This window comes from Oenanthe melanoleuca, chromosome 2 (assembly GCF_029582105.1).
Source record: "Oenanthe melanoleuca isolate GR-GAL-2019-014 chromosome 2, OMel1.0, whole genome shotgun sequence".
Taxonomy (NCBI): domain Eukaryota; kingdom Metazoa; phylum Chordata; class Aves; order Passeriformes; family Muscicapidae; genus Oenanthe; species Oenanthe melanoleuca.
The window spans coordinates 94,214,529-94,228,387 of record NC_079335.1 but is presented as its reverse complement, the minus strand read 5'-3'; the positions used below and the strand labels follow the sequence as shown (position 1 = coordinate 94,228,387).

The following is a 13,859-nucleotide window of genomic DNA, read 5'->3' as shown; positions in this document are numbered from 1 at the left end:
ATATTAATGCTCAAATTCTCAATTGATTACATCAATTGAAAAAGCTCTAACTCACCCTTGCATCAATGAAGCACATCATCTGACCTAAAGTGCAATTATTCATCATTACACCACTTCCAAATGAAACAACACCAACCTTCAAATGAAACAATACCCACCTTCAAAGTCATCTTCATATAATGAGCTGGTTATGCATATTATTTTGACTAGTTACACACTTTCCACCTAGTAAATAATCTTTTAGGGGGGCTAATGAAGTGTAAGAAATGAAATGCAAATCCAGGCAATATTATTTACAGATTTCTTTTTGCACTCTTTTTCAATACAAAGATATGCAGCATTACAGAATCTTTCAGTATCAATTTCTGTCATCAAACCCACACTGCAGATTTAATCTTAAAAAATACCTTCTCAAAGATAAATGAAGTAAACTCATATCAGTCAGACCTGAAAGATGTTTTCACCAATGCCTCAGGACTGTCCACTGGTGGTAGTTCATCTGCTAAAATTTCTTCAGGAGGTCTGGGGTCGTTGACAATGGTCAGCTTTGGCTTTTCCTTGTGAGTGCTGGTCAGCCCACCCATAATAGTGTTCCACAAGCAGTTTTGTGATTTAGACCCTGAAAAAACAGAGTGAGAAGGAAAATAAATTCATAGGTTTATTGCCCAGTGTGTCAGAATTATGAAAAGCAAAGGTGGCCTGCTATCATTTTATCTTTGCATGACCACAGTTTGGGAATAAGCCTGAAAACCTGAAAAAAAGTCTGAAGTGGAAATAAGCACAAATATTAGGGTCATTCCAAATGCAAAACTGTAATACTTCCCAAAAAAATATTTTATTCTAGAACATGAGGCTTTCACACCTCAATAAAAAACATCCTCACTACATCACACTTAGGGTTTAACTCAGTATATGTTGATATGGGTCTTTAGCCAAAGAATTGGCAAAAAATCAAAGTACCAAATCAATAAAATACTCATCATTGACATTCTTTAGACTAGTTAGTAGTGGTTAAATTATAGATAAGCCATCACCACAGGATTAGTACCAAACTTATTTTCTGTCAAATTTTCAGCTTTTCACAGTAGACATTCAAATGCCAAAATATTTCTATGGATTTTCTTTTTTTTTTACACTTATTTAGAAGTGCCATCAAGTGGCTCTTGCATGTCATTCAGAGAATACATCCTTATTTGTAAGTCTGGTTCCACATACAAAGTGCAAGTAGCATCCTTCAGTCAGTTGTCCACCATGCGCAGAAGACAATACATGACTTAAATATTGTAAAGTGTCTGTTTCACATTTTCAAATATTTTCAAAGAGTTTCTGAATAAATCAGGCACTTCTGAAAATCCCAGCAATACTCCTGTACTGAACACCTCTAATATTCTAATTCATATTCTAATTTTCAAGTATTAAAGAATTATACATATAGCAGACCAAATAAGAACAGATAGGTACTGAAATGCTGATTATTATTTCAGACTTCCCACAACAGAGGTGCAGCAAGTATTAGTCTTATCACATTGCAAAACAGTAATACAAACCAGCTCTGCTAGTAGTCATCTCCAAGAGCATTGTAACAATATGCAAAATTTTTTAAAAATCTGGAAAATGGGGTACCTCTGAAGTCAGCAACAGATTTTAATTAGGGACTATATGCACGGTAGAATTTTCCAATATTTCCCCAGCTTTCAGATCAATTATCCAGTGGACCTAGTACATGGATTAAGGGTTACTTTTTGATACAATGCACACTAAATATATGAGACAAAACCAACCAGAAAAGCTGTTATCCCATGCCTCAGGAGAATAAATCACAAAAAATTATGCTGTCAGAAGCAGCAATATCTGCTGCTATGGGCAAGAGCCAGCAGCGGTTTTTTGGTTTGTTTTTTTTTTTTTTTTTTTGCTGATTGTCTTAAATATCTTATTTTCACACAGTCTAAATGTTACAAAGACAGAAGAATAATAATTATTCTCCACTAATAATTCTTATCTACTTTCCCTATTCCCTAATTATGTTCAGACAATTTTCCACATAATCAGGAAAACTCCATACTCTTCTTTGCTCTTAAATGGAAGCAGCTACCCAATGTGTAAGAACTGGGTTTATCCAGAGTTATAGGTAGCCTTGAGATTCTGTGCCAAGCCATGTGCTACAATAGCTAGAAATATAATTTCTCACCCCAGGTAGTCCAAAGCCAAGTAATGACTATACAATAACAATATATATTGAAATATATGCAAAAATTAGAAATAAAGAAATAAATGCAAAGTCTATACAATATTATTATTCAATGCCCTGTAATGGTATGGTTGTTCTTTAGTCAAATGTTTAGGAAACTTTTCTGTCTAACCATCCAGGAGCCACTCACAAGAATTTCATTGTTGGGACTGAAGCCCCTTTGCAGAGGACAGCTCCAGTGAATTGACAGCACCCCACTTGACTCACTACCTACATCACAATCACACAGTCAGAGAAGATTTCCCTCACCAGCTTGTCCCTGGGTTTCCCATAGCACACCTGGCTCCCATGGCGCTCAACATTATGACAGCTGAAGCCTCCACGGAGGTGTCCCAAAATAGAAATCCTTGGGGTTTTTATCTTACAGTCTATGCACCCATTTCAATGCTGATATTTATTCCGAGGTCTTCTCATCCTTCAAGAGTCTCTGGGTGACTGGCCACCCTGACCATCCTCCCCTCACTGGACTATGGCCCAGGGCCCCATGCCCTTTTTTATGCAAATGACCATGTCTTGTTGCCTGAGGCTCTCTATTACCCCACAGCCACAAGCTGTAACTTGCACACCAGGCTACCTGCACTAGGTATAGTCCTCAACAGACTTCACTTTATTTTATTAAGCACACCTGCTAATACATTAAAAAGGAAAAGAAAAACCTTTCAAGAAATGTAACCACTACCTTTATATGTGACATTATTACAAGTAACAAGCATAGAAAAATTAATGCTAAGATGGTTGTTATAGGGCAGAGTAAAGATTACAGATTCTTCTACACAAGTGCTTAAATAATTATCAATACAGAAAAGCATTCTCCAGAGTTAGTTATTGCCCAGCTGATTGGTTATTCACTGCTCATTTGATGTCAGAATGGTGTATCCAATTTTCCTAACCTAAAATTTTAACAGCAAAATAGGAACACCCTAAAACAGTAGGGCCATTTAGAATCAGAGAACATCCTGAGTTGGCAGGGACCCATCAGGATCATTGAGTCCAACTCCTGGCCCTGTACAGGACAGTCCCAAGGATTACACCATGTGCCTCAGAGCATTGTTCAAACACTTCTTGAACTCAGAGAGGTTTGGTGCTGGATTACTTTCCTAGGGAGCCAATCCAGCACTTTTTCCTCTGGGTAAAAAACCTTTTCCTGATAGCTGACCTAAATCTCCCCGGGCTCAGCTTCATGCCATATCCTCAAGTCCTGTCACTAGTCACAAGAGTGAAAAGATCACTGCCTGCCCCTCCACTTCCTTCATGAGGATGTTGAAGAGTGAAATGAAGTCTCCCCTGTGTTTCTTCTTCTCCAGGGAAAGCAAGCCAAGTGATCTCAGTCCCTTCTCCTAAAGCTTTCTCCCCAGACTTTTCACCATTCTTGTGGACCTCTCTGATAGCTTAATCTCTTTTTTATATTGCAGTCCCCAAAACCGCACACAGTACTGAGGTCTCACCAGAGCAGAGACAGTCTTTTCCTTTGAAGGGCTGGCAATGCTGTGTTTAATGGAAACTGCATTAAACCCCATTAAACCCCATTAAACCCCAACACAGTTGGTCCTCCTTTCCTCTAAAGCACACTGCTGACTCACAGTTAACTGGCCATCATCCAAGGTCACTTTCTGCAGCACTGCTCTCCAGACTGTCATTCCCTGATGTATACACACAACCAGAGCTGCCTTGTGTGAGAGGCTAGAAGGATTGCAGGCTCAAAATATTTCAGGCACGTGCCAGGGAAGAGGAAGGTTGGGCCTTGCTTTGATGAGGTGGTGGCCCTGCTTCGATGAGGTGGTGGCCCTGCTTCACACACCCCATCCCTGTGGACCTGTATTCCAGCCCCACAGTGGTTTGGCTGGCAACCCCTGGCACACTGGAGGCAGTGTGCTACCACCCACCCTTGGAGCCCAAATCTCAGCCCAGTGTAGCCAGATGACCAGAAGCCTCACCTCAGGGAAGGGCCCAGTAAAGCCAAGGGGTACTTAAGCCAGGACTTGAGGCATGCACATGACCTGGCCCTACCTCCTCTTGGAATTTCTCTCAGTGGAACACTGCTGGACTGACTCTATATTTGTTATTTTCTCTATCTTTTCTCTCTTTCTCTATCTTCTTCTTCTAATTCCCTGTTCTCAGAGTTTTTAGTAAAATAAAATCAGATAGGTTTGGAGTTTGCTAAGTTGAATGCTAAGTTACTGCTTGGTGAAATGTTTTATGTTGATTGAATGCTACTTTAGACTTTTGCTGAAGTTCTCTGATTTTCTGAAGTTGCCAGTAAAGTTTCTTTGCTGTTTTGACCTCTTGAGAATATCTTGCTGGTATATCACCCACACATTTAACTCCAAGTATTTTAAAAAAATAAGCCCTTTTAAATGGCTTATCAAGCCAATTTTGGGGGCCTTACACCATGTTCCAAGTGCAGAATCCTGCATTTGACTGGTTAAACTTTTTACAGTAACTGATTGCTCAGTCTTTTAATTTGCCAAGGGCTCTCTGCAGGGCCTCTCTGCCCACAAGGGAGTCAACAGCTCCTCTCACTTTAGGGGCAACAGCAAACTTACTTAATATTCCCTCAAGTCCTGCATCTAAGTCCTTAACGAAAAAAATTGGGCTGAGGATTGAGCCCTGAAAAACCCCACTAGAGAGGTCACTGGTCTGATGTTACTGCATTCCCTATAACTCTTTATGTCTGACTGTGAGCCAGTTTCTCATCCATACTGTAACTTGATTATTCAGTTGTATACTGGACATTTTGTCAATAAGGATCCTGTGAGAGACAGTATCAAAAGCTTTGCTGAAACCCAAAAAGATTATATCCACTGGCTTTCCAAGACAAACTAAGTGGGTTGTCATTATCCTGTCTGTTTCTCATCTAGTCATGGTAATTAAATATTTATTTGGCAGAATTGGTTTTGCTCCAATTGACCATATTCCATCATCATTTTGAGTTTCCTCCCACTTTTCCCATTGGTTTTTCTGTTGAGCAGTCCTTCTCATATGTAGTCTTCTTGTGTCTCAAATTTAGCCATTCTCTCTGGTCAACCATCAGAGTCAATGTTACATTGCATCAGAGACTGCCTGCCTGCAGCCTTTGCAGCTGCACCAGCTACAGGATTCCCTCTTCCAGTTTCTGTAATGCCTCTAATGTGGGCTCGTCAGTTTCCACAGGTAACTTTACTGATTATAGTAAATTCCATATTTCCTCTCCATTAGATATTCTCTTCCTGCTAATGTGAAAAATCCCTGTTCTCTCCATTACATTCTTGATGCATGACATAGCCCAAAAGTATTCTGCAAGTCTATATAGACATTAACTTCTTGACCCTATTCTCAGGTGTGCTGCATGAGACAAGACTAGAAGCTCTGTTCCCTGCATGTTTATCTTTGTTGGGAGTGGTTCTGTTTCTATTACTTGCCCCTGGTTTACTACAGTGTACCCAGTCCATCGCTGTCCTTGCAGGTAGTAGAATGAAACATTCACAAAAGCAACTAGGTCTGGGTTATGTGAGAAAGAAACAAGCCTGACACTGCACAAAATTCCTGGGATGCACAGAAGAAAGTAGATTACACACTATCTGAGAACAGGAATGGTGTATTGGTTCTTTGAAGCCTGCAAACCTTGGGAAAACTAACAAACTGTCAGGCTGATGGATTTATCACAGGCTGACATCCAGGGAGTGTGAAGGACTGAACAAAGGTTCTCACACTAAGTGTGTAAGTACTGTCATAACTCTGCAATAAACAGATTCATTTTGCTCTCAGCTTGTGAGTTTCACATTCATACGCCAACAGTTTACATAACACAACATCAGTTAACTCAATCTGTGTTTCACCTGAAATACACCACTTGCTCACAATGGTGATGTTCTCCATCACAAAAGCTTTAAGGCTAGGAAAGACCATCAAGTCCAGCCATTAATCAAGCATTGTCATGTAAACCACTAAACCAGGTTCTTGAGTACCACATCTACATGTTTTATGACCACTTCTCAGGATGGTGATTCCAGTATTCTTCTGGGCAGCCTGTTCTAGTACCTGACTATCTTATCAGTAAAGAAATTTTTCCTACTATCTAATGTAATTATTCCCTGGCACAGCTTAAGGCCATTTTCTCTCATCTGGTTACTTGTTACTGGTAAAAATAAATCAATCCCCACGTCAGTACAGCCTTCTTTCAGGTAGCTGTAGACAGCAATAAAGCCTCCGGAGCCTCTCAGCCTCCATTTCCTCAGGCTAAATAACCCAAACTCCCTCAGCTGCTACTCATAAGGCTTGTGCTTCAAATCCTTCACCAGCCTAATGAAGCCCTTCTTTGGCCATGTTCTAGAATTTCAATGACTTTCTTGTCGTAAGGATTCAAGGTGCAGCCTCAAATCATCAGGCAAAGTTATTACACTTGCCAAATTCAAGGTGTTACAGCTTTTTAAGATTAAGTTAGTGGCCATTAGGAGGATTAGTTTATATCTATGTGCCTATTGTGTCCAAAGCTTGGGTTACATACTGTCTCAACATTATTTCCAGTTTACCTGGGATATGGACTATTTCAAAATGATTCAGGATAAGGAGGCAGCTCTTCTCCAATACTGTTGCTCTTTCTGCCACTGATTTGGTATAGGCTGGTGATCCCACTGCAACTGGATCTAGTTGAACTGAGTAATACACAACTGGTTTATGGTGAAGTCCACTGGCTACACCTCATGTCAGTGTACTTACAGATTAAAGGGGTTTGATCTAATCAGGGAGCCTGAGAGCTGAAGCAGATGCCAAAGGCTCCAAAGCTCCTTTGGTTGCTTTGAAAGCTCCCACTGAGCACCATGCAATAGGCTCTAACTCTTCATTGTTGGTCTTCTCAATTCTTCTAATGCAGGAATTCACAGCCAACAAAATCCACAGCTCCAAGAAATTATCATGCCTGCTTTTTCATGACCAGAGATGGGAGCTTAATTATGGCCTCTATTCTTTCTGGGTCTGTGTGAGGAGACAATTTAGCTTCGATTTAGCCAATTTAGTTTGTCTCAACCCTGGTTGTTGTGGTTGTCAGAGGTATGTGGGGGGAGAGGGTGTACACATACAGCTTGCAGGAGGCAACCAGGAGTGGGGGATGCCTCATCTCTGAGGGGACTTCGTCTGGCAACACCTCACTTCAGGCAGTCAGTAGGAGATACAGTCGAGGGGCTTCTCCAATCAGGTCACTAAAGTTCTCCACCACTGGAAGGCAAAGAAAGGTTGGACTGGGCCTGTGGTCTCCTGTCCACGGGCAGACTTTGAGAGGGGCTAGGGGCTCACTGCAAGTGATGGGGTTCGCTGCTGTTTATTGGTTTGCTCCCTCCCTCCTTTGCCCTGGCCCCAGGCTGCTTTTGGCTCTCCTGCCCTCGCTGGCTCTGGCTCTCCCTCCCGGCTCTCCTGCCTCCCCGTGTCCCTGACCGCCGCCCTGCCCTTTGCCCCACGTCCCTGCCGAGCTCCTGCGCTCAGCCCGGCCCTGGATCCTCGCCGTGCCCCTGTCCAGGGTCCTGGAGCTCCGCTCCGAGCCCTCCGGCAGCTGCCCCGGCTCTCTCCGAGATCCCCGCGGGCTCGTTCGGAGCAGCGCGGGCAGGGCGGGCAGCGAGCACCGCCCGGAGCCGGGACAGGGCAGGGCAGGATAGGAAAGGGAAGGGCAGGCAGCGAGCACCGCCCGGAGCCGGGACAGGGCGGGACAGGGCAGGGCAGGGCAGGCAGCGAGCACCGCCCGGAGCCGGGACAGGGCAGGGCAGGGCAGGGCAGGGCAGGGCAGGGCAGGGCAGGGCAGGCAGCGAGCTCCGCCCGGAGCCGGGACAGGGCGGGACAGGGCAGGGCAGGGCAGGCAGCGAGCACCGCCCGGAGCCGGGACAGGGCAGGGCAGGGCAGGGCAGGGCAGGGCAGGGCAGGCAGCGAGCTCCGCCCGGAGCCGGGACAGGGCGGGGCGGGACAGGGCAGGGCAGGGCAGGGCAGGGCGGGCAGGGCAGGGCAGGGCAGGCAGCGAGCACCTCCCGGAGCCAGGGCAGGGCAAGGCAGGGCAGGGCAGGGCAGGGCAGGGCAGGGCAGGGCGGGGCAGGGCAGGGTAGGACAGGGCAGGGCAGGGCAGGGCAGGGCAGGCAGCGAGCACCGTCCGGAGCCGGGACACTGACTGCACTTCCAGGCTCACAGGGGGCAACGCTCTCCTCTGTTCCTCTCTGTCTCCTCTCCTTTTCTCTCTCTCCCCCACTCCTTTTCCATTTTCCTTCCTTCTTTCATATCTTTTCCAGCCTCTTTTGTTTGGGCAAGTCCTTTTTCTTTTTGTTTTTAGTTACAGATGCAATGTTTGTCTGGTTTGAATTAATTTCGTCCCTGACCACATATTTTTAAAAGAACTCCTCACAGCTCCCCACAGTGGACCGCGACAGTCTGTCATTCACAGTCCCTTTACAAAATAAAGATGAAATATTGTAGCTTTATTTTGAAAGAGCTGAAGTTTAGAAGGTTTGAGGGGCAGGCTGTCCCTTCTTTGCTAGGGCAGTATCTAAATGTATAGCATCTAGTGTACAAACATTCTCACCCCTATTTTCTAATAAGAAGTCATCCTCACATTGAGCAACAACCAATAATGTTATACCTTAACTGCAGCACAGTAAATGCCAAAATTCTCTGCAGATTCACTGGCTTTACCTCTTGAAAACCACAACAGAAATTTAAAGCATTTTCTTATTTAATTTTTTAAAATTCTTGCAGTAGCAAGAGTATTTTCCTTTCCTTTATCCTGAAGGAGCACTAGGCAATAGAACCACAGTTTCCTGGCAGTACCCTTTCCATATCAGCCCCCTCCCCTAGAAGAAAACAAAACCGTTTTTCCTAAGTTAGTATAAATAACACCATTTTGAAAAGTGAAAATGCTTCCTGCTGCTGTGAACATGCTACTAAACTGGGTCACAGGTGATGCCCTCCATTTAGGAATAGAACTAATCAAATCTCCTTGAGAGCAACTGCAATTATTCTCCTTTTTCTGGAGGAAGTATTCAAGGAAGTATTATTATTCTCTTACCTAATAAAAATGTACATGGAGAAAAATGTGCTTTTGAAAATATTTTCAAAAACTTTACATAAGATATTATTATAAACCAGTACTAGTTCACAGAAAATCTCATACAAAAAAATATATTTCTTCAGCTGATCTCCACCTTCTGGAAAATTCGGTCTTGGCATAGTGTTTTAAGTTTACACCCCAACAATAAATACACAGATAATTACATCTAAATCTGAATTCACATAAAAAATTTAAGACAAAAATACCAGATATTTAAAGATGAGTGTGCCTCTACAAGCAGGTCTCCCCAAATCCTTCTTTTGGAAGAGGCTCCATGTGCACAAAGTAGCAACAGATCAAAGTGAGCAATCACTTCAGTTAGGGTTATTTGGGCTCACCAGAAATGTTTCATCTACATACTGATTGCTTATTTGTTAGTTTTGAATGAAGAAAATCCTTTAAAAAGCCCATTAAAAAGTTAAATAGACTCTTAGGCTAAACTCTTGAAGGAATCATTGTACATTAAAAGACTGTTTACAGCTCACTATTTTGAAAAGTTTTGCACATAATCTTGTAAAAGGCTTATGAGTTTTTACTGGCACAAATAATTTCTAAAAGTAGTTGCGTTGTTTTGTTCATGGTGTTTGGTTTTGCCAGTTTTTCTTAAATATAAACAACTCAGCCTTTTCTTTCTGAACCAAGTTCAGCCAGACCCACAAAACACCCACAGTGTTTGCAAGGAAACTTTCCTGTCTGAGCATTCCAGATTCACTCCAGCAGTCACACTCCCACCACCTGAGATTTTCACTGCTGGGACCAAAGGCCCTTCACAGCAGCCAGCTCCGATTAGCTGACAGCTGCCCTGCTTGACTCCCTACACCCAACACTCTCACACAGTCAGACAAGACCTCCTTACCTGCTTGGACACAGGTTTCCCATAGCAGTGTCAGACATCTGGATCCTTTCTGTCTGGTACAGACAGAAAAAGCCAGCTTGAGCTGGATGCTGAGGAGAAGAGATCCTGAACCCAGTAATCTCTGGGCTTTTATACCTTTACAGTCCATGTGCTCAATGATCTGAGATCTTTCTGCTGAGCCACAGGCTCCCACATGTCTCTTTGTGGCCAGTCACCTGGCTAATGCCAAGTCCCCATGCTCTTTGTTGTGCAAGTGGTCTGTGCCAGGTCATGGTTTATTGCTGGGGCTCCTGCTGTCTCCTGCCCTCCAAGCACAACCTGCAGCTTGCACTACAGCTGCCCACCAGGCTACCTGCACTAGGTGTAGTCCTCAACAACGTTAATTTCAAATCCTTGTGAATAAGTTTAAACATTTGCAGAAATGTTTCCCCCCCCATTTTATTGTACCCTGTGGAAGATGGGTATATTACCTTACAGCTGAGCTGGAGGCTCAGAATGCCATCCTGTGACTGATCAAAATACTGCACCGTAGATGTAAATTATTTTAATGTTTTGAGCTGCTCTGGCCATGATGATGACAAATGCTCGCCTCCTTTTAATAATGAAGAGAGTTTTTCCCTGCTAAGCAATCACAAATCACCATGAAACTCCATATATTATGGTTGGGATGCCCTATCTTTATCCTCATTTCTACATATTCTATCCTATCTTTCAAGTAATTCATATGGTCACAGCCATCTCATCCTTTTTATTCAAATTTGGGTCAGTTATTCCAAATCCCAAGCCATAGTTTTAGTTTTTCATCTTTTTGCGTGAAGCAAAGTGATAAAGGAGGTACCAGTAAGGTTTAATAATATTTTTCATATATTATTTCTCAGATTTGACACAAAGCTCTTTGTAAGCACTGTAGTGAACTTCAGTGCCTCTGAGATATTTATAACTTTTTATGCTTGAAATAATAGTAAGGCCAAAATGCCCTCCATTCATTTTAATTTGCCTCAACTCTGTTCAGTAAGACTGAATTTCTTTAGGTGACTTTTCCAATCAAATATTATGGTTTGTCAGTTTGCTACTGTAAATGACACATAATACAGGACAGACACAATATGAGATTAAAAGAATTATTAATTTTTTTATTTTCATAGTCGGTATAGAAATCAATCAGTTAAAAGGAAAATGGCTACTTACGGGCAAATTGTAAAAGCGGTCGTGGATGTTTGTCACTTGTCTCATTTGCAACTGAAAGAAGAAAACAGAGAAAAAATGCATTAAAATTTATTATTACAGTAAGATTAATGATAATATGAATTTTTATGCATATATAGATGTCTTGGTTTAAGAAAATTTAAAGAAATAAACACTCTAAAATTACTCCCTTTAGTTTCAATCAATTCATTTCCATCATTAAGAAATTAATATGAGTAGATGTAAGTGAAAAAATAAGTTTAATGGCAAGAAAAACAGCAACAGGCAAAAAATAACAGTAACTAATCACTAGATACAAAATCATTAGATTTCACCAACTCAGGGAAATGAATGGTGGAGTAACCCTTCCTTCCAAGATGGTGCCCCCACAGACTCCTGCATGGCTTGAAAGACAAAGGGGAAATGGCACCCGAATTGGTTGTGCAGTCTGGGAAACAAAGGGGGGGAAATGGTGGACGAAAAGAACCCTCCCATGAAGGCAGAGTTTACAAAGCAGCTCTAGAGGGAGATGGGAATTTCCAGCGTGTATGGAGTCAGCTCTGCTGCCCATCGCCTCCTGCTTCCACCCACTGCACTCCACCGGGATTGGGGCTGCTCCTCCTTGCTGGGGAAAGTCAGGGGGAAGAACCAGCCTACAGGCAGTGATGTGCCCAGCCCCAGCGACCAGCTCAAGCTTTGTGCTGCTCACAGATTTTGCAAAGTTCACACTGAAACAGTTTTTGATTGTGAAATGCAATTTTTTTGGGGTGGTTACTGTCGCCAGCCCAAAGCAACCCATTCCAAAGCAGAGCCTTCAGCAAACACTGCCAGGAGAGAGAGATGGCTCCCTGCTCCCCCGCCTCAGACTGGGAAAGGGACCACAGCAACACCCCCACGGCCATCCTGGTTCCATTTTCTCCCAAAGAGACAGTAAAAATTTTTGGGCGCAGATAGATATAGAATACTGTAACATTTTGGGCTACCCACAAGAATAGGGGAAAAGACTGTTTGCAGACTGTAATGCCAGTTGCAATAATGAGTATGGTAATAAAAAAGTAAGATTATTGCACCTATATAAATTAAATGTTCCAACAATTTTGGAAGCCCAGAGGTTGATTTAATAGCAAATTATATTAAATTCCTGTGCAAAAGAATCCTCCAGCCTTTGGAACTGCATATGGATATCACCTAGGATAAAAACAATTCCATACAAATCCTGGGGTTTTTTCTGCCCCAGATTCATATTGACATAGCTCAATGTTGCTGGAACTCTACTTGGTACAGAGTTAGACAAGAACATAATCAACTCTGCAGAATTCTCCCAACATTAAACTACAGCTGAAAATGAGAGGATTTTTCAAGGAGAGTAGTTACTATCCATGACTTTTTTTCTGTAGCTAAAATAATCATGAGGAACAACACTGATAGGCACATAGGAAGAGAGTGTAAGGGCACATAGAAACTTTGCAAATTCTTTGCTTTCTTTGAAAATGCTGCTTTCTAGACCAACCAAGCAAATAAAATCCATAAAAGGATGCAAAAGATCAGAACTGAGACTCACAGGTTCCTAGCAAGATAATGTCAAGTAAACTGTAATGGATCTTTTGAAGTCAGAAAAGGCTTTGATAAAATTTAATTCTTCTGTCAAGCCTTATAGTAGTCAGTTTAAATTTGTAATTATTTAAGACCCATATCCAATGTCACTGCAGCTTTCTTACTTGCTCTTAAATCTCCATCTGCTGATTAAGGTCACTCTAGCACTCACTTTAGTGAACAGAGGGACTTAACAAATCACTGGCTCATTTTGCTCCCATTAGCCAGCAGATGGTAGCCTTAAGACACTGCATGCCTGTATCAGCCTAAGAAACTCACCAGGCTGGCCAGAGCAAGGGCCCTGAAGTATCTCAAAAAGAATAAGACACCCTTCTTTGGATTAAGTCCATCACTGTGACCTGAAGCACAAACCCAGACTAAATAAGCTCTCCTGGGACATTATATGCAGACGTCAGAGTGATTGTACAGAGTTATGCTGGCCCAGAGTCAAAACCAGCTCTGCTTCAGGTGATGGCATGAAGGAAAGGCAGCAGCATCCTCCATGGAGCTGGTATCAAAACAGTTGGATCCATGTTATCAAGAACCATGCCAAAAAATATTGCCATAGCAAATATGTAAAGCTCAAGGCTGGTCTGTCTTTAACTCAGAGATGACACTTTGCAGGGGGTAGGCTGAGAGATCACCAGCCAGTCTCTTCTGGGGTCCTAGGTGTCTCTATCACAGCAGAGACATTCATATGATGCACTGATATCTTAATTGTAGCATCAAGTGAACAATTAGATGTGCCTGCTAAGGGTCTTTTAAGTGTGTTACTATTTGCTTTAGAGTAGTTCCTCCACTCTGGTGGCAGATGGCACTCCCTGGTCACCAGGGCCTCCAGGTGCACAGATCTTAACTTTGTGCCAAACCCAGGTTGTTACAACAAGAGTGCTTCACCTAGGATCTGTGTTTGGCAGCTC

General features: G+C 42.7%; 1 protein-coding gene across 1 annotated transcript in view; it reads right to left on the bottom strand.

Annotated features, from left to right (window-relative positions):
- Positions 1–13,859, bottom strand: part of PDE1C (phosphodiesterase 1C) — a 225,034-nt gene that overhangs the window by 195,155 nt on the left and 16,020 nt on the right. Inside the window, exons 2-3 of the mRNA XM_056485529.1 lie at positions 11,350–11,400; positions 448–619 (exon numbers count right to left, since the gene is read on the bottom strand). Coding sequence (XP_056341504.1) covers positions 448–619; positions 11,350–11,400 — 223 coding nt within the window. The remainder of the gene's footprint in view (positions 1–447; positions 620–11,349; positions 11,401–13,859) is intronic.